At 42.8% G+C, this 25,175-nt stretch overlaps 1 protein-coding gene across 15 annotated transcripts in view; it reads left to right on the top strand.

Moving 5' to 3' along the window:
- The window catches only part of ATP6V0A1 (ATPase H+ transporting V0 subunit a1), a 63,991-nt gene that overhangs the window by 5,460 nt on the left and 33,356 nt on the right, over positions 1 to 25,175 (top strand). For 9 of the 15 annotated variants that reach the window (XR_010110637.1, XR_010110636.1, XM_008966495.5 and 6 more), the window contains exons 3-10: positions 2,143 to 2,221; positions 3,734 to 3,831; positions 5,825 to 5,953; positions 13,383 to 13,486; positions 14,210 to 14,336; positions 16,416 to 16,498; positions 18,775 to 18,868; positions 22,878 to 23,090. Coding sequence is in view for 12 of the 15 variants with exons in the window: in XM_008966495.5 (XP_008964743.1) it covers positions 2,143 to 2,221; positions 3,734 to 3,831; positions 5,825 to 5,953; positions 13,383 to 13,486; positions 14,210 to 14,336; positions 16,416 to 16,498; positions 18,775 to 18,868; positions 22,878 to 23,090 (927 nt within the window). In the remaining 3 variants the exon portion in view is untranslated. The remainder of the gene's footprint in view (positions 1 to 2,142; positions 2,222 to 3,733; positions 3,832 to 5,824; positions 5,954 to 13,382; positions 13,487 to 14,209; positions 14,337 to 16,415; positions 16,499 to 18,774; positions 18,869 to 22,877; positions 23,091 to 25,175) is intronic. The other 6 variants (XR_010110638.1, XM_034941829.3, XM_003813884.6 and 3 more) reach the window with 1 other exon arrangement.

Genomic DNA, 25,175 nt, shown 5'->3' with positions numbered 1-25,175 from the left:
TATTAATCTTAATTGCTAATAAAAATTTTTGCCTTAGATTCCTCTAATATTAATATATTGAGTTCTCGAAGAGAGAAGTGTTGAATACATGGATATGTATGTGTGTGTTTGTATTTTTTTTTTCTTTTTTTTGAGACTGAGTCTAGTTCTGTCACCCAGGCTGGAGTGCAGTGGCACGATCTCGGCTCATTGCAACCTCCGCCTCCCGGGTTCAAGCAATTCTTCTGCCTCAGCCTTCCAAGTAGCTGGGATTACAGGTGCCCGCTGCCACGCCCGGCTAATTTTTTTGTATTTTCAGTAGAGACGGGGTTTCACTGTGTTGGCCGGGCTGGTCTCGAACTCCTGACCTCATGAACTGCCCGCCTTGGTCTCCCAAAGTGCTGGGATTATAAGCGTGAGCCACTGTGCCCGGCCAATGTGCTTGTATGTTTCTATGTGTGTATGCATATAATATATATACACACATACATGATTAAGCTAATAAATTGTGTTGTTCAGCTTTTCAAAGCTAGGACATAGCTTATTCTTTGTATTTTCCCCAGTGCCTAGTTCAGTATCTGACACCTATTTGGTGCTTCATAAATGTTGAGTAAATATAGTTCTTTATTTGTGTTACTTTTATGGAATTTATCACATACTATTTTATTGGTTGGGTTCATCTTCTTCTCTATTAGATTGCAAGCTTTTTATTTAATTTAATTAATTTATTATTATTATTTTTTGAGACAGAGTCTCGCTCTGTTGCCCAGGCTGGAGTGCAATGGCACGATCTTGGCTCACTGCAACCTCTCCCTCCCAGGTTCAATTGATTCTTGTGCCTCAGCCTCCTGAGTAGCTGGGATTACAGGCATGTACCATCATGCCCGGCTAATTTTTTGTATTTTTAGTTGAGACAGGGTTTCGCCATGTTGTCCAGGCTGGTCTCGAACTCCTGAGCTCAGATAATCCTCCTGCCTCAGCCTCCCAAAGTGCTAGGATTATAGGCATGAGCCACCGCATCCGGCCTATTTATTTTTTTGAGACAAGAGTCTCACTCTTGTCACCCAGGCTGGAGTGCAGTGGCATGATTTTGGCTCACTGCAACCTCAGCTTCCCGGGTTCAAGCGATTCTTCTGCCTTGGCCTCCCGAGTAGCTGGGATTACAGATGTACGCTACCATGCCCGGCTAATTTTGTATTTTTAGTAGAGATGGAGTTTCGCCGTGTTGGCCAGGCTGGTCTTGAACTCCTGACCTCATGTGATCCTCCCACCTTGGCCTCCCAAAATGCTGGGATTACAAGCGTGAGCCACCGTGACCGGCCAGATTGCTAGCTTTTTAGTGAGTAGTTACTTGTTTTGTTTTTATTTGTATATTCCAGAACATCTGTCATATTGCTTTGAAAATTACTTATGGTGCCAGACGTGGTGCCTCATGCCTGCAATCCCAGCACTTTGGGAGGCCGAGGTGGGTGGATCACCTGAGGTCAGGAGTTCGAGACCATCCTGGCCAACATGGTGAAACCCTGTCTCTACTAAAAATGCAAGAAAATTAGCTGGGCATGGTGGTGCGCACCTGTAATCCCAGCTACTCAAGAGGCTGAGGCGGGAGAATTGCTTGAACCTGGGAGGCAGAGGTTGCAGTGAGCCAAGATCACGCCACTGCACTCCAGCCTGGTGACAGAGCAAGACTCTGTCTCAAAAAAAAAAAAAAAGCAATTACTTGTGGTGTATGAATGAATAAACTAAAGCCTGTCACTGAGAAGGTAAAGGCCTTGGGACAGAAAAACAAGAGAAGTTCCTCTTGTGCTTGGAAAGAAAGAAGGAAAACCAGAGAGAGCTTCTGTGATATTCATTGCCCAAATTTTAGGTGGTGGGAAGGAAGCTCACTGAGACTCTTGCCTAGGAAGAACATTTTTGTACCATTGTGTTTTACCTAATTTGCCTCCATTCCAGTAATGTTGCAGCAACGAGGGAGGAAGTTTTTATCCTTAGCTGGTGTGACTGGCCATAAAGCAGTTTTTTTGGATCAGTAGACAGTTTTGATTAGTGTTGCATCATGCATTGACACAAAATTAGTTTTTCGCTTTGCAGAATGTGTTGCTTGAGAAACAGAAGAAATAGATACAATATTTCAATGTTTGGTATTGTGTTTTTATTTTTCAGTTAAATCCAGATGTGAATGTTTTCCAACGGAAATTTGTGAATGAAGTTAGAAGATGTGAAGAAATGGATCGAAAGCTTCGTATGTGCACTTTGGTCTTGTGTAGTGTTCCTTTAATGAATCATTTGTCTTAGATTAGTGACATTAGTCCTCTTAATAGAGGAAGAAAATGTTATAAGAGAAAAGGGAAAAATCTTGTAGTTAAGATGCCAAGGTGTATTTCTCGTATACGAGTAGATTTTGTGGTCTTTGGGCTAAGTAGTGCTTAATGGAAACCTCGTTTGAAATAACATGCTGCAAACTGAAAACTGGTTGTTTTTTTGTGAGATTTTAATAACAAAACTACATTATAGAATTTTGAGAAATAGGACCCAGCACACCATCAGTTTTTGTCAGCAGAGCCACCTTTTAATTTGAGCTATTTAAGAGGGAAGAAACTGGCTGGGCCCGGTGGCTCACACCTGTAATCCCAGCACTTTGGGAGGCTGAGGCGGGTGGATCACGAGGTCAGGAGATCGAGACCATCCTGGCTAACATGGTGAAACCCCATCTCTACTAAAAATACAAAAAATTAGCTGGGCGTGGTGGCAGGCGCCTGTAATCCCAGCTACTGGGGAGGCTGAGGCTGGAGAATGGCATGGACCCGGGAGGCAGAGCTTGCAGTGAGCTGAGATCACACCACTGCACTCCAGCCTGGGCGACAGAGCGAGACTCTGTCTCAAAAAAAAAAAAAGGGAGGAAACTAACATTTATCTAAGTTCTCTTGAGGGCTAGGTTGCTCATATACATTACTTTATTCATTCTCCACAACATTCCTTCAAGATGGGTATTATCTTATTTAATAATTGAGGAAACTAAAGATCAGAGAGGCTTAATGACTTGCCCTAGATCATAAACAGTTATGATGGAATCAGTATTTGAAGCCAGGTTGCTCTCTCTGGCTCAAAAATCCATGATCTTGCCACTCTACTAAGCCAGCTTATGGTTAGCTGATAAGTGAATTTGGTCCCCACTCTAAAAAACAGTTGTAGTTGTTACCTGAAACACTCTTCTCTTCTGGTATTTTGTGTCCTTATTACCTGTTCTGCTTTTTCATTTTTGTTTTTTATGCTTAAAACTGACCTGATTGTTTTCAAATTTAATGAACCCCTTTAGATCTAGAGTTGTCTCACTAGTGTGTTAAGTGTCAAATATTCTATTGCATTATACTCTTCTTCATAATTCTGCTTTGCCAATAATATCTATAAGCAGAACTGTCATACTTTGGAGTGGCATTCGGGTATGGAGGAGAGGTGTGGCCTTGAAGGCCAGTGTTAAGACCTGAAGAAGGAAAGAAGGCAGTTGTGGGATGACCACCCTTTGGAGTAGCTTTAGAGAATGTGAGGAAGGAGAAAGAGGGATGGGGAGAAAAAAGGTGCTTCTTTCATGTTAAAAGATATTATATCTTCTATATATATATATATATATATATAAAGTATCTTTTTTGAATAAAACTTTTTGTAGCCAGGTCTTAGATGTTAATTCTTTTCCTTAAATAATGGCAATTACGAGCATGTGCAGTTAGACATGAATGTTTTGATTCTGTCATTTTAGGATTTGTTGAGAAAGAGATAAGAAAAGCTAACATTCCGATTATGGACACCGGTGAAAACCCAGAGGTTCCCTTCCCCCGGGACATGATTGACTTAGAGGTAAACACTTCTGGGAGAACCAGAAAAGTTTCTTTCTACTTGAACGCAGAAATTACTTTCCTGAGCAGATAGAGAGTAAAGTAATTCTTGCTAACTTTGTCAGCATTATCTACTGATTGTAAGTTTCTTGTAGGTGGGATTTTGATAGATGATATTTGTACACATTTATGGTATACATGTGATATTTTGGTATATACATAGAATGTGTAATGATCAAGTCAGGGTATTTGGAGTATCCATCACCTTGAGTATTTACCATTTCTATGTGTTGGGAACATTTCAATTCTTCTCTTCTAGCTATTTTGAAATATATACAGTACATTGCTGTTAACTATAGGCACCCTACTCTGCTATTGAGCATTAGAACTTATGCCTTCTATCTAACTGTATGTTTGTCCACATTAACCAACCTCTCTTCATCCCCCCACAAACCCACACACCCTTCATAGCCTCTGGTATCTATCATTCCACTCCCTACCTCTATGAGATCAACTTTTTTAGCTCCCACATATGAGTGAAAACTTGTATTATTTGTCTGTGCCCTGCTTATTTCGCTTAACATAATGACCTCCAGTTCTATCCATGTTGCTGCAAATGACATGATTTTATTCTTTTTTTATGGCCAGACCATATGAATCCCCTCTTTTATGGTGACAAACAGCACTCAAACAGTATTATATGCCACTAAGTAAATGTTTATTGGTTTATCGAAACCTTATTGGAGTAAGTTATCTACTATTTTATTTTATTTTATTTTATTTTATTTTATTTTATTTTTGAGACATAGCTATCACCTAGGCTGGAGTACAGTGACCCCATCTTGGCTCACTGCAACCCCTGCCTCCCAGGCTCAAGCAGTTCTAGTACCTCAGCCTCCAGAGTAGCTGAGACGATAGCTGTGTGCCAACATGCCTGGCTAATTTTTTTGTATTTTTTGTAGAGATGGGATTTTCCCATGTTGGCCAGCTTGATCTCGAACTCCTAACCTCAAGCAATCTGCCTGCCTCAGCCTCCCAAAGTACTGGGATTACAGGTGTGAGCTACCACACCTGGCCTATCTACTAGTTGGTTAATCTTGCAATCTTGCAGACTAAATGGGCAGCCAGTAGACTTCTCAGTAATTATTTTATCCATCTGAAATCGCCTGAGAAAGTTACCAAGTGTACAATAGAATGTGTAAACAAAGAAAGACTATTTTTTTGACTTCTACAATGACTTAGAAAGGAAAGACTTTTTTTTTTTTTTTTTTTTTCAGACAGAGTCTTGCTCTCTCACCCAGCCTGGAGTGCAGTGGTGCGATCTTGGCTCACTGCAACCTCCGCCTCCCGGGTTCAAGCCATTCTCCTGCCTCAGCCTCCCAAGTAGCTGGGATTACAGGCATGCACCACTGCACCCAGCTAATTTTTTTTTGTATTTTTAGTAGAGACGGGGTTTCGCCATGTTTGGCCAGGCTGGTCTTGAACTCCTGACCTCAGATGAGCCACCCACCTCAGACTCCCTAAGTGCTGGGATTACAGGAGTGAGTCACCATGCCCGGCCAGGAAAGACTATTTATTTATTTATGAGATGGAGTTTTGCTCTTGTTGCCCAGGCTGAAGTACAGTGGTGTGATCTTGGCTTACTGCAACCTCCACCTCCCGGGTTCAAGTGATTCTCCTGCTTCAGCCTCCCAAGTAGCTGGGACTACAGTCATGCGCCAGCACACCCAGCTAATTTTGTATTTTTAGTAGAGACGTGGTTTCACCATTTTGGTCAGGCTGGTCTCGAACTCCTGACCTCAAGTGATCCACCCGCCTCGGCCCAGGAGAGATTATTTTAAGCAAAAAAATTTCCATAAAGAAAATTGCTCTAGTAAAATCACAGTATTTGCTAGGCAAGTCCAAGATCTCTTTGAACTATCGGCTTGGCAACAGTTCTGTGGGATGAATTCATTTAATGTCTTTCAGAGCAAACATATTGAGCTTAGCTTAATATATTTTCTTATTTCGTCTAGGCCAATTTTGAGAAGATTGAAAATGAACTGAAGGAAATCAACACAAACCAGGAAGCTCTGAAGAGAAACTTCCTGGAACTGACCGAATTAAAATTTATACTTCGCAAAACTCAGCAATTTTTTGATGAGGTCAGACTATTGTTTCTTTTAGTATTTGAGCAGCTGATATTACACTCACACAAGTGGGCCATATTTTTATTCCAGTAATTATTTTAATTTGCTAGTTTGGAAGCAATGCCATTTTTGCACCCTGTTTTAGTTAAAGAAATGTGAGATTATGTTCCATTTTTCATGCAGTACACAACCAGCCATGGTTTTGCATTTTTTCACATTTTCTTCAATTTTTCATCTCAATATGAGGAAAAGAACCCTGAAGTAGTTGTATAAACATAGTATAAATTTTTACATTATATTTATACTTATAAGGTAAGTATATGCTTAAGGTCAAAGCTGAGGAAGCAAACATTTGGTTATAGACAAAATTATAACAAAGGTTTAATCACCAAACCTTTTGTCATCAAATTTTTATTTCATTGTCTATGTTTGCTTATAAACCTTCGAGCACATTTTTCAGTACTTCAGATAGCACACATCACACTAATTTTTCAAGAGTTTTTCATTGTATTTATTGTATGGAAAATATTGGTAGGATGCTTGTTTGAAACTTCTGGATTATCACATAAACTTAGATGCATTACCTCAGAGGGAAAAATGTTAGTAAAGTTCTTGGGTTAAATATGTAGGTGAGGCCAGGCATGGTGGCTCATGCGTGTAGTCCCTGCACTTTGGGAGGCCGAGGCAGGTGGATCACCTGAGGTCAGGAGTTCGAGATCAGCCTGGCCAACATGGTGAAACCCGGTCTCTACTAAAAATACAAAAACTAGCCGGGTGAGGTGGTGGTTGCCTGTAATCCCAGCTACTCGAGAGGCTGAGGCAGGAAAATCATTTGAACCTGGGAGGTGGACGTTGCAGTGAGCTGAGATTGCTCCACTGCACTCCAGCCTGGGCGACAGAGTGAGACTCTATCTCAAAAAAAAAAAAATGTAGGCTGGGCGCGGTGGCTCATGCCTGTAATCCCAGCACTTTGGGAGTCCGAGGCGGGCGGATCACGAGGTCAGGAGATCAAGACCATCCTGGCTAACACGGTGAAACCCCGTCTCTGCTAAAAAAATACAAAAAATTATCCGGGCATGGTGGCGGGCACCTGTAGTCCCAGCTAATCAGGAGGCTGAGGCAGGAGAATGGCGTGAACCCGGGAGGCGGAGCTTATAGTGAGCCGAGATCACGCCACTGCACTCCAGCCTGGGCGACAGAGCAAGACTCTGTCTCAAAAAAAAAAAAAAAAAAAAAAATGTAAGTGACTTGGTTGGGCATGGTGGCTCACACCTGTAATCCCAGTACTTTGGGAGGGTGAAGTGGGCAGATCACTTGAGCCCAGGAGTTCAAGATCAGCCTGGGCAACATGGTGAAACCCCGTCTCTACAAAAAATACAAAAATTAGACAGACATCGTGGTGCACACCTGTAGTTCCAGCTACTCGGGAGGCTGAAGTGAGGGGATTGCTTGAGCCCAGGAGGCAGAGGTTGCAGTGAGCAGAGATTAAGCCACTTTACTCCAGCCTGGGGGACAGAGCAAGACTGTCTCAAAAAAAAAAAGTAGGTGACTTAGTCCAGGTGACAATGTGCTGAGGTGACTCCATGGAAAGGATCTGGAGCAAGGCTTCCAGAATGCTCCCTTCTCCTAACTCAGTCTGGGGAGGAGTCTTAGCTTTCAACTTGGATGTGGTTTTTCTGATGGCCTAAAGTACAGTAACTGTCTTCTTGACAGGTGTCTTTGCCACCAGATTGACAATATTAGACACTTTAGGGATTGTTACAGTCACTGTTCAATGTGCCTTCCCATAAAGTTCTTTCATTCCTTTGCTCAACAAGAAAACTTGGCAAAGCTTTTAAATATAGAGGCCCTTTTTTTTTTTTTTTTTTTCGAGACAAAGTCTCACTGTGTTGCCCAGGCTGGAGTGCAGTGGAGTGATCTTAGCTTACTGCAACCTCCACCTCCCAAGCTCAAGCAATTCTCCTGCCTCAGCCTCCCGAGTAGCTGGGATTACAGGTGCTCACCACCACCCCCAGCTAATTTTTGTATTTTCAGTAGAGACAGCGTTTCACCATGTTGGCCAGGCTGGTCTCGAACCCCTAGCCTCAAGTGATCCATCCACCTCTGTCTCCCAAAGTGCTGGGATTACAGGTGTGAGCCACTGTGCCTGGTAGAGTCCCATTTTAGTTAGCATCTGCTGTGTTCTCAGTTGTACTTTAAATTTATATATATAGTTTTTATTTTTATTTTTTATTGTTTTTAGGCCGGGCGCGGTGGCTAACGCCTATAATCCCAGCACTTTGGGAGGCCGAGGCAGGGGGATCACGAGGTCAGGAGTTCAAGACCAGCCTGACCAACATGATGAAACCCCGTCTCTACTAAAAATACAAAAATTAGCCAGGCATGGTGGCGGGCGCCTATAATCCCAGCTACTCATGAGGCTGAGGCAGGAGAATCGCTTGAACCGGGGAGGCGGAGGTTATAGTGAGCTGAGTTCGCACCACTGCACTCTAGCCTGGGCGAAAGAGCGAGACTCCATCTCAAAAAAAAAAATTGTTTTTAACTGCCTCATCTCAGAAATTTTTCTCTTTTGAGGGGAGATCAAATATCCAGAATTCTCTAGACTGGAGCAGGGGTTTTTCAAACAACAGCAGCAGACTCACCTGTAATCTTGTCAGAAGTATGAATTATCAGTCTCCACCCTAGACTTACTGAATCAGACACTGTGGGAGTTAGGCCTAGCAGTCTGTATTTACTAGGTGATCCGGAGGCATGCTAGTTTGAAAACTGCTGGGCTAGAGAAAGTCTGCTGAGGATGTGATACATTCCTCACTAATTTAAGGATTTGACTCAGAAGCCATTTAATTAAAAGGATCTGCTGGGTCAAGGGAAAGGGGAAAAACTCATATGAATTTAATTGCCTGGTCCTTTCGAGAGTCAGAAGGTACAAATATTTATTTAGTTTGCTCACGGAGTCGAGAATTTTGAGACTAGTGGTAACTTCTTTCGCCAGTCCCTAATGACATCACGTTAGAGGGTGTGGGACAGTGTGATTAACTCTAAGTGTTTAAGGTCTTTTGCAATAGGCATCGCCACTTAAGCTGTATGTTTTTAATGAACCTGGAATTCCAGCATGCTCACTGCCCAGACGTTATTGTATTTTTGTTCACTAATTCACTGAGCATATAATGAGCACCTACTCATTGTGAGACACAAGATGAGTAAGACATGGTCCCTGTGTTCAAGGAATGTATCATTCAGTCTTAAGAAATACCCCAGAACATGACGCTTTCATATGCTCACAGATGTGTGCTTTTCTAAACATATCCAAGCTGCTACCCACAGATCTGATGTAAACCTGGTCTTGTAGTCAGAGCTCAGCTACCTTTTAGCATTATTTGGAGCTTAATTCTTTTACCTTCCCTGTCCCCATTTTTTTCCCTTTTGATATACTGTTTAGTTTACTGCTGAGATATTGCTATCTCATATGAAAATGTCTTTCAAGACCTCGTAAGTTTAAGAATGAGAGCCAGCTTCCTATTATGGTTCATTTTTGGAGAAATTCCGAATAAAGACTGATAGATGGATTCCCTTAAGGGAAATAATTATTTAAACTATTAATTTTCTAATGAAAAGAACTTAGTAAAAATGAAAATAAGAGGAACCACTTGGAAAAATGATATTTTAAAATCATAATTTATGGATTTAGGACTTTTATTTTGTGAATAATAAGTCTAAACACTAAATGCCTATTTTGAGAAGGCAGACTCTAAGTCTTCATGATCTTTGTGCCCTATTCATGCTGGGGTTGTTTTCCCTCTCCTATTTTTTTTTTTTTTGAGACAGAGTCTCGCTTTGTCATCCAGGCTGGAGTGCAGTGGTGCGATCTTGGCTCACTGCAACTGCCGCCTCCCGGGTTCAAGTGATTCTCCTGCCTCAGCCTCCCGAGCAGCTGTGACTATAGGTGTGTACCACCATGCCCAGCTAATTTTTGTAGTTTTAGTAGAGACGGGCGTTTCACCATATTGGCCAGGCTGGTCTCGAACTCTGACCTCGTGATCTAGCTGCCTCAGCCTCCCAAAGTGCTGGAATTACAGGTGTGAGCCACCGCACCCAGCCTCCCCCTCCTATTTTATTCAAAACTTTTTTTTTCTTTCCAGTCTCTGGAAGTACTTAGAGCACAAGACCGTGGCTATGAGAGGTTCTCACGCTGCTTTTGTCATCAATTCCCCTTCCATTCCCAGCAGTCTCACTGCATTGCAAGAAGTCTCCTGGCAAGAACCTCTCTGCCTTGCCTGTTCTTGCACTAGCTCACAGCCTCAGCCAGGTTCCTTTCCATAGACCTTGCCCTATTGCTGCGTAGCAGCAGGCTCAGGTGTCACTGCCACAACTTTGCATCTGCACATGCACGTGCACTTCAAATAATGCGAAAGATAGGACACTTGGGACCCTCAAATGTTGGAAACTTAGGATTTTTAATGAGATTTTCTTCTGTGTCTGAAATTATAATATTTGCAAAGGGCCTAAAACACTACCAGTTTTAAACTCCTTATTTTGTGTAATTTGGTGACTATAATCAATAATTCACAGTAATGAGTTAGCAGAAATGGCTAAATCAGAAAATGATTCTATATTTAGGCATAGGAGTTATGATTGGCAGGGTGTGTGTAAGGTGAAAAATAAACATATATTGAATAGTCTTATGATTAAAGATGATTACAAATTTGACTTAGTCATTTCTTATCTAGGGCATTTAAAATGACTTGTTAATGATTATCCTTTTCTAAGTCTTCTTGCTTATGAAGAACTGTAAGAGCTGGAGAGATTTCTCTGCATCTTTTACCATAAGCACCATAACATATGAGAACATAAAGAAGACTGGAAAAGTAATGGTTAATGGCATGCAGATTCCCTGCTTTCCTTTCCTTCTCAGTTTTCCATCCATCTGCTTTCTTTATTTTTTTCCCATCTGCCATTTCCTTTGGGGCCTGGGTGAATACCTTAAGTAATGAAATATAATTTTTTTCTCGATGTAGATGGCAGTAATTGTTTGTTCTTGGTAATTGACATAGCTTGAACTGGATGTGCTATTTATACTTAATTGCTGTAGAAACAGAACTGAAGTTCTTCTACTTCCTTTTTGTAAGGCGTGGTTTTCAGTATCTGAATGGAGAAACCAGAGGGCATAGCAAGTAATATAGAGGAATATTCACAATGTTGTTATTAGAGAACCCAGATACCCTTAAGACAAGCTTGTCCAGCCCATGGCCTTCAGGCCTCAGGACAGCTTTGAATGTGGCCCAACACAAATTCGTAAACTTTCTCAAAACATTATGAGATTTTTTTGCAATTTTTTTTTTAGCTCATTAGTTATCATTATAGTGTATTTTATGTGTGGCCCAAGACAGTTCTTCTTCCAATGTGGCCCAGGGAAGCCAAAAGATCAGACACCCCTGCTCTAAGATTTAGATACTCTCAACCACATGGTTTTAGATACTGCTTTAAAGGCCTTCAGTTAGTGAGTGGTTCTAGTCATCCTAGTTTCTCACCAGGCACAATTTTACTTAAAAATTTGTAACTTTTCTCTCTAAGATAGAATTCTTAAGTATGAAGTGGTGAAATTAGCAATTCAAATATTATCGCAAGTTTCTGTTGAATTTTAATTTTGTTGTTTTTTATTCTCAGAGAGTCCTAGATAGAGTCTTTGAAGTGGTCTAGTTGCTAAGTACTGTTTGCTTTTCCATCAGTTAGAGCACATGTGTTTGCATTGAGTCCGATATTTAGGGTTGACTTAAACCACGTCTTGTGAGACATGCAGGCAAGTAGGATGGAGTCTTGTGAGTAGTAGTCAGGCTCACTGGTTTTTGCCAAGGGATAAACCAAGAACAAGTTGAAATGTTGTAATCATCGGGATCCTGAAAACAAGTTGCTTGTAGTCAGCTAATTTGATTGCAAGTAGAAACCGAAAGAACCCCCTCAACTTCCATGTAACAGCAAGTGGTAACCAGTGTCTCCATGATCTCATCTTAAACTTTTCCAATCTCATGACAGTATTTCTCTGCGCTTCTGGTGTTGATCCTTACTTTCCAAAATGATTGCTTTCTATTTTTTAGGCCTTCAGACTTATCATCTGGTTTATACACAGTTTTTCCCCCTTTTTGCTATGTTTATGATCCCATGACTTTATCAAGTTATGGTCCCTGTGCCACTTTTTAAGAGTGTGGCTGACAGGGGTAGAATCAAATTGAAATTTGGAATGAAAATGATAGAGAAAAACTCTTCTGACTTTTTGTCTTATTGTGCTTTTGAAGAGGATGATTGTTCTGGTTTACCCCTAGTTTTTGGTCAAACAAGTATTGCCTGGGTATTAGAGTTGGGGAGATGAGGCAATGGAGAAGTTGATTGGACTGGTTTTTGTTTTGTTTTGTTTTGTTTTGTTTTTTGGAGCAGCTTCTCCTTTCTGATGGGAATAAAGGGTGGTAGGATTAGTTGGGTAGAGAGAGGCTAGGAAATGTAGACCTGCGTGTGGGAAGATCCTTCTTCATTTCATTGTATAAACTGTCATGGTGGAAGTCATTTTAAATCTTACCAATTAAACCAGCCCATGAACTCTAGTTTGGTTTATTATCTGTTGTTTTTCCTTCACTTTACTTGATTCTTGAGCTGTGTTCTCAAGAATCCTACAACTGTAAAGCCTATGTGAACTTATTTAGAAGATTCCTAGTCAGAAAATGGGACATTCAGATATGTTTTTACAGGCCTGCCCAGCTATTGTGCTTCTTATCCTTTTGAAGACATAAATACTCTTTAAATCCCATGGCTTGGATCATTCTATAAGTGGCCATGCTGAAAGTTCTCATATTCTGAATTTTAAAGGGGCTGGAAACGTAGATACCTGGAGCTACCCCTTCTGTCTTTCTCCAGACTTCACAGCATTCAAAGACAGTGGCAGTGCCTTGCTTCTTCCTTGGAAAGAGAGCCTCTATCTTTCACATTCTCACATAGGGAAAATTCTAGTTTGTAGCTGCCTAGAAATTAAATGTTGAGAGTATCTGCAGAGCCTTTTCATTATTGCACAGAAAGAAGAGATATTTTAGCTTCCTATCTACATGCAGAGGTATTTCCTGGCACTTTCATCATTCATTCAGGGAAACGTAGGAGAGAAAATGGCTTCCACCAAGTAACAGATTTATACATGTCACCATCACTTAATTTTTTTTCCTTTTGCTCCTTATTTCTAAAACCATTTCCCCAGATGCTTTACTGGGGCAATTATGCTTTCTTTACCTCAAATTTATTTTCTTTGTTTTCATCCCCTATTCTTCTTGTCTTTTTATGGGTATATCTTGTCTTTTCGTGGTTTGTTTTCTTTTTCATCCTTATTTTCTGAACCTGTCTCCTGGTTCCTCGTTGCCTGCATGCCACTAACTATTTTCATTAGATATTAATTGATTTGTGAATTCAGGCTGAATTGCATCATCAGCAGATGGCGGATCCAGACTTGTTGGAAGAGTCCTCATCCCTCTTGGAGCCAAGTGAGATGGGAAGAGGCACGCCTTTAAGACTTGGGTAAGTGCCATGTCAACTTTTCTGTATTCAGTGGGGCCATGTTCATCTCTTCTGTTCAGAAGAGCAGTGAGACTGGGGATTCACTTGCTACCAGGATATGCCCTCTTCTGAGCCTATTGAGATAGTCCTACAACTCTGGATTCATGCCTGAGTTGCTCTGTCAGCTCTCTGCTGGGTCCAGAAGTGAAGCTGGGAATAAGACTTGTATTAAACCAACCCAAATGTCCATCAGTGATAGACTGGATTAAGAAAGTGTGGCACATATACACAATGGAATACTATGCAGCCATAAAAAATGATGAGTTCCTGTCCTTTGTAGGGACATGGATGAAGCTGGAAACCATCATTCTCAGCAAACTATCACAAGGACAAAAAACCAAACACCGCATGTTCTCACTCATAGGTGGAAATTGAACAATGAGAACACTTGGACACAGGAAGGGGAACATCACACACCAGGGCCTGTTGTGGGGTGGGGGGAGGGGGGAGGGAGAGCATTAGGAGATATACCTAATGTAAATGACGAGTTAATGGGTGCAGCACACCAACATGGCACATGTATACATATGTAATGAACCTGCACGTTGTGCACATGTACCCTAGAACTTAAAGTATAATAAAAAAAAGATATATATATATAAATATAAATAAAAAAGACTTGTATTAAAACCTTCCATCCCATGACATGGAATAGAGTTTCCAATCTGCCTCTTCTCCCCACAGCTTCGTGGCTGGTGTCATTAACCGGGAGCGCATCCCTACTTTTGAGCGCATGCTTTGGCGGGTATGCCGGGGAAATGTGTTCCTGCGACAGGCTGAAATCGAGAACCCCCTGGAGGATCCTGTGACTGTAAGACAAGGAGATTGCATCCTGTGGAGTAGGTCTTGTAAAGGGAGCCCAGAGCAGTAACATAGCATGGGGCCACCTGAATCCAGTGCTTCCACAGAGGAGCCATTATCTTTAGCTCTGCTCTAATTGGAGAATTTGAAGTACTTCCTCTTAGTTAATTCCTGTCATATATACATATGGATGTATGATGTATACATGACATATACATATTTTCAAGTTTACCCGTGTAGATGTTATTCTGATTGGAAATTTTTATTTTCACTCATTTGCCTTTTATGAAAATTAACTTTAAAGCAAGACATCTGGTTCCAAATTTGGTAATTTTTTTTTTTTTTGAGGTGGAGTCTCACTCTGTTGTCCAGGCTAGAGTGCAGTGGCGCGATCTCGGCTCACCACAACCTCCGCTTCCTGGGTTCAAGCGATTCTCCTGCCTCAGCCTCCCGAGTAGCTGGGGATTACAGGCATGTGCCATGATGCCTGGCTAATTTTTTTCTGTATTTTCAGTACAGACAGTGTTTTACCATGTTGCCTAGGCTGGTCTTGAACTTCTGATCTCAAGTGATCTGCCTGCCTCGGCCTCCCAAAGTGTTGGGATTATGGGCGTAAGCCACCATGCCCAGCCCCAAGTTTGGTAATATTCATGTATAAAAAGAGAAGGAGAGATTTCCTAGACTGTGATCTTAATAAGCTGATGAAATTTTACTTGGTAAAGTTTTTTTGTTTGTTTGTTGGAAGGATTAGAAACTTAGTTTAAGAATAGATATCGCACAAAATAGGATGATCTTCCCCACCCAGTACTTCAGGAAGTAGAAACAGTTTAACATCTTGGCATTTGCCATAATGGGACAGAGTTTATTGTCTAAACCTGCATTTAGGTATGGTGAGTCCTGATTTCAGGGAGTACCAGTGAAGATAAATGTACTGCAAAAATTTTGCTTTGCTTTTGTACTAGTATTATTTAGAAACCTAAAGTTAGTTTTTCTGTTCTAAATTATCTTGTGAATTTCTTAAATTCGTGTTCTTTACCTAAAAAGAGAGAGATTGAATTGTGAGATTTCTCAGATTGGGTGGGCTGTGCAGCTGCAGGGCTTTCATCCTCCATGCCGTGGAGGAGTGTGGTTACCCTTCAGGTGAACCCCCTGCCTAGGGGTGTAGTTTCACAATCTTGCCAAAGGCCATCAGGTTGTGGAAACATTGTAATTTGTAGTCACATTAATGAGGAACTTTTCTCAGGAATATTCAGTCAAGTTTCCTCTTGGCAACAGAAAGGTTATTTTATCAACAAATCCAGAAATGGGGACCCTGGATATCTGTAACAGAGCAGGCTGCACAAAGAATGGGTTCTAGTTTAGCCTACAGAATTTAGGGATTTCAGACCCTTGAGCCTAATTTTCTTCACTCCTCATCCCCTTTTATCCTTCTAAAGTTTTGTTTGTTATTATAAAAGCTCTACATGCTGTGTATGACTATGAGAAAATACAGGCAACCTGAGACAATCCTGGTTAACACGCCATACACCTTTTTTTCTGATCTTTCCTTCCAGTCCTTGCATCATACTTCAGGTATAAATTTGGTATTTGGAATGGATTACCTTCCTCCCTGCCCCATAAAGTCCAGATTAGCTTGAATTGTGAGATTCTATATCAGCATTCTTTCCAGGGACTCAGTTCCTTGTAGTTATTCAGCCCCTTTTATCTAAGAATTTCTAAGTCCCAGAACAGGCAGAAATGGCTTCCTTTTCTTTTCTCTCCTATACTTTCATCATTCAGGCAATATAAGATTTAAAGCTGAATTGGTAAATAAGTCTAAACAGTGCTAAGAGGAGCATCATCTTAGCTTCAAGCTCCTGGTTGAGTCAAAAAAACAAATAGAGAAAGATTTTTGTGAATTAGAGATTATAGGGCAGATGTTCTTGTAGTGAAGCTTAGGAAATGGAGTGAGGGCAGTGGTTAAAGTGCAGGACTGCCATGTCCTTAAAAGATGCCTGTTGTTCTTGCATCACCAAAAAAGTGGGTTATTTAAGAGATTTTCATCCAGATACAGAAGTCTGAACTCTTGTTTTTTTATTCTGGGGCCTAGGGCGACTACGTGCACAAGTCTGTGTTTATCATTTTCTTCCAAGGCGATCAGCTGAAAAACAGAGTCAAGAAAATCTGTGAAGGGTAAGAGAGGCATGCCTCTACCAGGAGTGCACAGCCATGCTGCCCAACTGTTGAGTCTTAAAGTTCACAATAGTGAAATACAAATCCTTTTTAGTATACCTCAACACAGTTAATTTTAATAATGTTAGGGGCTATTTTAATCAATTAGAAATAGCCTGAATTCATTTTTATTTTTATTTTTGTTGTTCAGATGGGGGGGTCTCACTCTGTTGCCCAGGCTGGAGTGCAGTGGCATGATCATGGCTTACTGCAGCCTTGACTGCCTGGGCTCACGGGATTCTCCTGCCTCAGCCTCTAGGGTAGCTGGGACTACAGGCGTGTGCCACCATACCTGGCTAATTTTTTGTATTCTTTGTAGAGACGGGGTTTTGCCATGTTGCCCAGGCTGGCCTGGAACTCCTGGACTCAAGGAATCTGCCCATCTCAACCTCCCAAAGTGCTGGGATTAGAGGCGTGAGCCACTAAATTCTTTTTCTCTTTTTTTTTTTTTTCTGACTGAGTCTCACTCCACGCCCAGGCTGGAGTACAATGGTGCGATCTTGGAGCACTGCAACTTTTGCCTCCCAGGTTCAAGTGATTCTCCAGCCACCCGAGTAGTTGGGATTACAGGTACCTGCCACCACACCTGGCTAATTTTTTTTTTTGTATTTTTAGTAGAGATGGGGTTTCGCCATGTTGGCCAGGCTGGTCTTGAACTCCTGACCTCAGGTGATCCACCCACCTCAGCCTCCCAAAGTGCTGAGATTACAGGTGTGAACCACTGTGCCTGGCCCTAAATTCATTTTAAAAAATACCATCAGAACCACAGTTGTGGCCAGATACAATGGCTCATGCCTGTAATCCCAACACTTTGGGAGGCCAAGGCAGGAGGATTGCTTGACCCCAGGATTTGAAGACCAGCCTGGCCAACTTAGTGAGACCCCATGTCTATAAAAAACTAAAAACTGAAAAAAAAGGACCATAATTTCCTTAACTTGGGGAAAAATAACTCTTAAGGACTCATGGTTTATAAATGCCATATTATTCTGGGACAGTGAGTCTCCATACTTAGCGTAGATGCTATGTCCTTAAATTTTCTGAAATTCTGCCTTAGGGACAGATCTTTTTTTTGAGACAGAGTCTTGCGCTGCCACCCAGGCTGGAGTGCAGTGGCACAATCATAGCTCACCGCAACCTTCACCTCCAGGGTTCCAGCGATTCTCCTGCCTCAGCCTCCTGAGTAGCTGGGACTGCAGATGCGTGCCAGCACGCCCGGCTAATTTTTGTATTTTTAGTAGAGATGGGGTTTTGCCATGTTGGCCAGGATGATCTCGAACTCCTAATCTCAAGCAATCTGCCCGCCTCAGCTCTCAAAGTACTGGTATTACAGGTGTAAGCCACTGTGCCTGGCCTTTTTTTGTTTTGTTTTGAGGCAGGGTCTCACTCTATTGCCCAGGCTAAAGTGCAGTGGCATGATCACAGCTCACTGCAGCCTTGACTTCCTGAGCTCAGTTGATTCTCCCACCTCAGCCCCATGAGTAACTGGGACTACAGGCATGTGCCCCCATGCCCGACTAATTTTTGTATTTTTTGTGGAGATGAGGTTTCACCATGTTGCTCAGGCTGGTCTTAAACTCCTAGACTCAAGCAATCCACCTGCCTCAGCCTCCCAAAGTGCTGGGATTACAGGCGTGAGCCAATGCACCTGGTCTAGGGGCAGAATTTTTTCCATGCCATCTTACTCCGTTAATTTACAATATAATTTGCTTTACTTTTTTTTTTAATCACAAAGGAATTTCATAGCTACAGAGAATGTCAAGATAGTTCGGATGCTATAATTGCTCCGTCTGCAGGTCATTTCACGTAAGTGTTGACTTAGGCCGGGCATGGTGGCTCATGCCTGTAATCTCAGCACTTTGGGAGGCCGAAGTGGGTGGATCGCCTAAGGTCAGGAGTTCGAGATCAGCCTGGCCAACATGGTGAAACCCTGTCTCTAGTAAAAATACAAAAATTAGCCAGGTGTGGTGGCAGGCGCCTATAATCCCAGGTACTTGGAAGGCTGAGGCAGAAGAATCACTTGAACCCAGGGGCAGAGGTTGCAGTGAGCTGAGATCGTGCCACTTCACTCCAGCCTGGGTGACAGAGTGAAACTCTGTCTCAAAAAAAAAAAAAAAAAGTGTTGACTTAATACATCGGTCTGACCTAATCCTGTTTTGGTCCTTCTGGTACATTAGGATTACTTTCTGAGATTATTTAAATTAGATAAGTTAAGAAACTTCGATGTTCCTATATTCCAGGTTCCGAGCCTCACTCTATCCCTGTCCTGAGACACCACAGGAGAGGAAGGAAATGGCTTCTGGAGTGAATACCAGAATTGATGATCTCCAAATGGTATGCAGAAGGCTGGAGGGAATTTGTTTTTGTGAAATACTGGAATACGAGACCATTCTCCTTCCTTGAAATGCTGATATTCTGTAAGGCACCTGTAGCAAACCAGGATACCAAAAAAAGAAATGTCCATGGGTAATATGTCCTTCTGGGAGCTGAGAAAGTGTCAGGGAATGATGGTTAAAAATAGCATTAGCCATCCTCAAATGAGACAGGAATGCAAAGCATCTAGAATCGTTGTTGCCTAGCATATTCAATTCCTCTCCACCTCATGGGTCTGAGATTTTTTTTTTTTTTGAGACAGAGTCTCACTCTGTCACCCAGGCTGGAGTACCATGGCGCTGTCTCAGCTCACTGCAACCTCCGCCTCCTAGGCTCAAGTGATGCTCCTGCCTCAGCCTCCTGAGTAGCTGGGATTACAGGCGTGTGCCACCATGCCCGACTAATTTTTGTATTTTTATTTATTTTTTTGAGATGGAGTCTTGCTCTTTTGCCCAGGCTGGAGTGCAGTGGTGTGATCTTGGCTCACTGCAACCTCTGCCTCCCAGGTTCAAGCGATTCTCCTGCCTCATCCTCCCAAGTAGCTGGGATGACAAGCATGTGCCACTAAACCTGGCTAATTTTTGTATTTTTAGTAGAGACGGGGTTTCACCATGTTGGCCAGGCTGGTCTCAAACGCCTGACCTCAAGTGATCCTCCCACCTTGGCCTCCCAAAGTGCTGGGATTACAAGTGTGAATCACTATGCCTGGCCTAATTTTTGTATTTTTAGTAGAGATGGGGTTTTACCATATTGGCCAGGCTGGTCTTGAACTCCTGACCTCAAGTGATCCACCTGCCTCAGCCTCCCAAGGTGCTGGGATTATAGGCGTGAGCCACTGCGCCCAGCCAAGTCTGAGATAGTTTTTTTTGTTTTTTGTTTTTTGTTTGTTTGTTTGTTTTTGAGACGGAGTCTCACTCTGTCACCCAGGCTGGAGTGCAGTGGCGCGATCTCAGCTCACTGCAAGCTCCACCTCCCGGGTTCACGCCATTCTCCTGCCTCAGCCTCTCGAGTAGCTGGGACTACAGGGGCCCGCCACACGCCCGGCTAATTTTTTGTATTTTTTAGTAGAGACAGGGTTTCACCGTGTTAGCCAGGATGATCTCGATCTCCTGACCGTGTGATCTGCCTGCCTCGGTCTCCCAAAGTACTGGGATTATAGGCGTGAGCCACCGCGCCCGGCCGATAGTTTTTATAATAATAATTTTTTAAAAGTATGCTTAGTTAAGAAAAATATATATCAAACAATCTAAAAAGACATGAGAAGTCAGTTCTGCCCTCTCCCACACACCCTCCTGAGGCAGCTGGTCCCAATAGCTCGGCATGCATCCTTGCGGTCACCTTTGATCTTAACCACACAGACTAGCCAAAAAGCTCTGGTGTGACTTTTGTACCCAAGAAGAGACTGTGTTGGAGTTTTGCCAAATTGCAGTAAGTGTGGTTTATGCACACCACGGTTATCACAGGGCTCTGAGGGAGGAGTTGTGAACTGTGTGTACATGGAAGGAAAGGCTGGTGAGTGGGGCTTTGTTCCCTTTGAAAGAATGAAAGTGATGATTGCCCCCTTAGAATATTAATAAACATACTTAATCCCAAAGGCAGTTCCTTTTGGCAGTGGCAGAATTGTCAGGAATTGTCAGGGGTATGTTGTAACTTCCATTTCTTTTTTCTTTTCTTTTCTTTTCTTTTTTTTTTTTGAGACAGAGTCTTGCTCTGTCTCCCAGGCTAGAGTGCAGTGGCGCGATCTCGGCACACTGCAACCTCTGCCTCACAGATTCAAGCGATTCTCCTGCCTCAGCCTCCCGAGTAGCTGTGATTACAGATGCCTGCCACCACACCTGGCTAATTTTTGTATTTTTAGTAGAGATGGGGTTTTGCCATGTTGGCCAGGCTGGTCTTGAACTCCTGACGTCAGATGATCTGCCTGCCTCGGCCTCCCAAAGTCCTGGGATTACAGGTATGAGCCACCGTGCCCAGCCTGTAACTTCCATTTTAACTCTCAGTGACCTCCATCATATATGACCCACCAACCTGACCTGTTGCTGGCTCCTTTGAGATACACTTAACCTGTTTAAGCAGAGAGAGAGAGTTTTAGAACTGCTGGTGAGTGATAGGCTATATTAGTATATTCTGGGTTCTAAGGCTGTCTTAATCTCCTTCCAGACCTATGGGTAGATTTAAAGAGCATATGTGGTAGTCATTATAACTGACCAGAATTTGATTTTTTAAAAATCTAGCTGTAGGAACTGAAAGTTTAAAAAGGGATTGAATACCAAGGAATGGGATGAGGAAAGAGAACGGCAAATAGAACATTGCTTGCTGGTTTCTTTAGCATCCTTCTAGAAGAAGGGTTTTTTTGTGTTTTGTTTGTTTGTTTTGTTTTGTTTTAAAGACAGATCTCACTCTGTCACCCAGGCAGGAATGCAGTGGCACAGTCTTGGCTCACTGCAGCCTTGACCGACTAGGCTCAAACAATCTGTCTCAGCCTCCCAAGTAGCTGGGACTACAGGTGCCTGCTGCCATGCCCAGCTAATTATTTTTTGGTATGTTTTTGTAGAGATAGGGTCTCACTATGTTGCCCAAACTGGTCTGGAACTCTTGACCTCAAGCAATCCTCCTGCCTTGGCCTCCCAAAGTGCTGGGATTACAGGAGTGAGTAATAGTAATTGTGAAATAGTCCACAACCAGAAGGAAAGAAAGTAGCTATCTTCAAGTGATGTGTTTCCTAGCATGACATGGCTTCGCTTTTAAAAACAAAGCAAAACAAAACGAAGTCACCTTCCTCTGCCCAAGACAATTTTTCAGGGAGTAGTTACTGCTTTGTTCTGAACTAACTTGAAGAATTGTCTATGATGGAGACTTGTGCTTTGGGTTGCTTGCCTAATTTCTTCCAATTGGAAGCAACAGGCTTAGCCACACCTGCTATTAAAAACTTAAATATGGGCTGGACACGTTGGCTCATGCCTGTAATCCCAACATTTTGGGAGGCCGAGGTGGGTGGATCACGATGTCAGGAGTTCGAGACCAGCCTGACCAACATGGTGAAACCCCGTCTCTACTAAAAATATAAAAATTAGCCGTGCATGGTGGCGCGCGCCTGTAATCCCAGCTACTCAGGAGGCTGAGACGGGAGAATCGTTTGAACCCGGGAGGTGGCGGTTGTGGTGAGCTGAGACCATGCCACTGCACTCCAGCCTGGGCCACAGAGCGAGACTCCATCTCAAAAAAAAAAAAAAAATTAAATATTTGGTATTAAGCCAATGGAATGTAAAATGTTCCTGTACCTTCCTCCCACCTTAGTCTTGGCACTGTAATTCCTCTGAGGGAAATCTGTACTGATTTCAAAAGGATCAACACTGAACCATTTTTTCCTCTGATGAGAAGCCTGACATAAAGGTAACACCTTAGCTGCCCTCATGATGGCAGTGGTATGTGGCAGTCCAAGCCCCCTGTAAAGATCACAGGTGCTCCTGATCCCATGGTGTCTCCTGGCCCATGTTCCCAGTGTAGGCTGGTGGTGGTATTCAGCACTGCCTCTTTCCACCCTCTCCTGATGCTGGCCCATGTGCAAAGGATTCTGTGTGGATTTGTTCATTTGTCAGCTCCTGGGCTTGTGATGCCTACTGAGTTACATTCCCCACATAGAAAGTCGTTGCTCTTTAATAAGCCAAGTTAAAGGCAGTGACCTACATTTGTTGTGCCTTGGATTGGTGGTAAGATTGAACATATATAGAAAAGCTAAAAAACTATTTTCTCAGGTTTCTTTTCAGGTTGAAGCTAAATAAAAGTGAATGTTAGTAACTAGAACTCTAATTTCTTGTAATTTGGAAAAAAGAAACCATTCTAGCCAGAGGAAGAAAAAGACAATTCCCTGGCAACTCTTTTCAGAAAGCTATGCCTCTTTGCCATTCATACCCTGAGATCTAAAACTGGTGTTAAAAGGATCCCTCGCTTGTTCCTTTTCTCCCCAAAGGTTCTGAATCAAACGGAGGATCACCGCCAGAGGGTTCTGCAGGCAGCTGCTAAGAACATCCGTGTCTGGTTCATCAAAGTGCGGAAGATGAAGGCCATCTATCACACCCTGAACCTGTGCAACATAGATGTGACTCAGAAATGCTTGATTGCAGAGGTCTGGTGCCCTGTCACCGACCTTGACTCCATCCAGTTTGCACTCAGAAGGGGCACGGTGAGTCCCCAAAGCTAACAATGCAGCTCGTGGCCCGGAAGAGAGGTTCCCATCAATAGTAACATTAATGTCATTTTTGGCCGGGCGCGGTGGCTCATGCCTGTAATCCCAGAACTTTGGGAGGCCGAGGCGGACAGATCATGAGGTCAAGAGATCGAGACCATCCTGGCTAACACAGTGAAACCCCGTCTCTACTAAAAAATACAAAAAATTAGCCGGGCGTGTTGGCAGGCACCTGTAGTCCCAGCTACTCTGGAGACTGAGGCAGAAGAATCAAGTGAACCTGGGAGGCGGAGCTTGCAGTGAGCCGAGATTGCGCCACTGCATTCCAGCCTGGGCAACAGAGCGAGACTCTGTCTCAAAAAAAATAATAATAATAATAAATAGATAAATAGTAACATTAATGTCATTTTTATGGCATTTCACCTTCAGTGTTCTTTAATATATTTATTTGTCTTTTAACTTGACAGCACATTTCATACATAGCCTGGCATATAATATGTATATCATAGCGTAGCATAGCATATCTTTATTTTGCATATGTGGAGACTGCAGTTCAGAGAGCTGAAATAATTTGGTCATATGCCCATGATTCTTCAGGGTTGCTCATGGCCAGGGCATCAGTTTCCTGATGCCCTGTCTGTATATGAGTGTTTCTGTTTAGTAGTTAATTAGAACAACTACTCTGTCCACAGAACTGCTGTAAGTGCCTGGAGGAGTACAGAGATGTATAAAACATGCCCTCGAGTATCTTACAGTTTATTAGGAGAGTTCCAACTATGGAGTTGGAAAAAGCTTTAAGCAGGTGGCATTTGATCAGGTCTTTGAAGAATGATAAGTTGTTGGTAAGACTGCTGAATGAAGAGAAGAAAACAAAGGCAGGAAGTATGGTTAGACCATGTATGTTTGGACAAGAACAGGATTTACAGTGGGTTAGCTGAAGAGAAGTACCTGTCTGCATCAGGTAGTTTGGAACTTAATTGTGAAAGGTTCTTAAATAATAGCTTAGAAGATTTAAATTTTATTCCAGAGGAAGTTGAGAGACATTGGAAGTTCTTTAGGGGTAAAGGAACATGATCAAAGCAGTTTGGGTGGTTTTTTACGTTTTTTATTTTGTGTTTGCGACAAGATCTTGCTTCGTTACCCAGGCTGGAGTGCAGTGGTGCCATCTCAGCTCACTGCAGCTTCCAACTCCTGGGCTTAAGCAATCCTCCCACTTCAGACTCCCGGTAGCTGGGACTACAGGTGCCCACCATCATGCGTGGCTAATTTTTTGTAGAGACAGGGTTTTGCCATGTTGCCCAGGCTGATCTCAAATTCCTGGGCTCGAGTGATCTGCCTTCCTTGGCCTTCCAAAGTGTTGGGGCCAGGCGTGGTGACTCACTCTTGTAATCCCAGCACTTTGGGAGGTTGAGGCGGGTGCATCACTTGAGGTCAGGAGTTTGAGACCAGCCTGGCCAACATGACAAAACCCCGTCTCTACTAAAAATACAAAAAAGTTAGCCAGGTATGGTGGTGGGTGCCTGTGATCCCAGCTACTCAGGAGGCTGAGGCAGGAGAACCACTTGAACCCAGGAGGCAGAGGTTGCAGTGAGCTGAGATCATGCCACTGCACTCCAGCCTGGACAGCAGAGTGAGACTCTGTCTCAAAAAAAAAAAAAAAAGTGGGTCACCACGCCTGGTGGATCAAAGCAGTTTTTTTGTTTTTTGGTTTTTTTTTTTTGAGATGGAGTTTTGCTCTTGTTGCCCAGGCTGGAGTGCAGTGGCATGATCTCGGCTCACTGCAACCTCCACCCTCCACCTCCCTGCTTCAAGTGATTCTCCTGCCTCAGCCTCCTGAGCAGCTGGGATTACAGGTGTGTGCCACCACACCCAGCTAATTTTTTGTATTTTTAGTGGAGACAGGGTTTCATCATGTTGACCAGGCTGGTGTCGAACTCCTGACCTCAGGTGATCCACCCGCCTCAGCCTCCCAAAGTGCAGGGATTACAGGCATGAGCCACTTCTCCTGGCTCAAAGCAGTTTTAATTTTTTTTTTTTTTTTTGAGACGGAGTCTCGCTCTGTTGCCCAGGCTGGAGTGCAGT

This window comes from Pan paniscus, chromosome 19 (genome assembly GCF_029289425.2).
Source record: "Pan paniscus chromosome 19, NHGRI_mPanPan1-v2.0_pri, whole genome shotgun sequence".
Lineage (NCBI taxonomy): Eukaryota > Metazoa > Chordata > Mammalia > Primates > Hominidae > Pan > Pan paniscus.
Note: the sequence above shows the minus strand (reverse complement) of the source record. Positions and strands in the feature narration are given on the sequence as shown.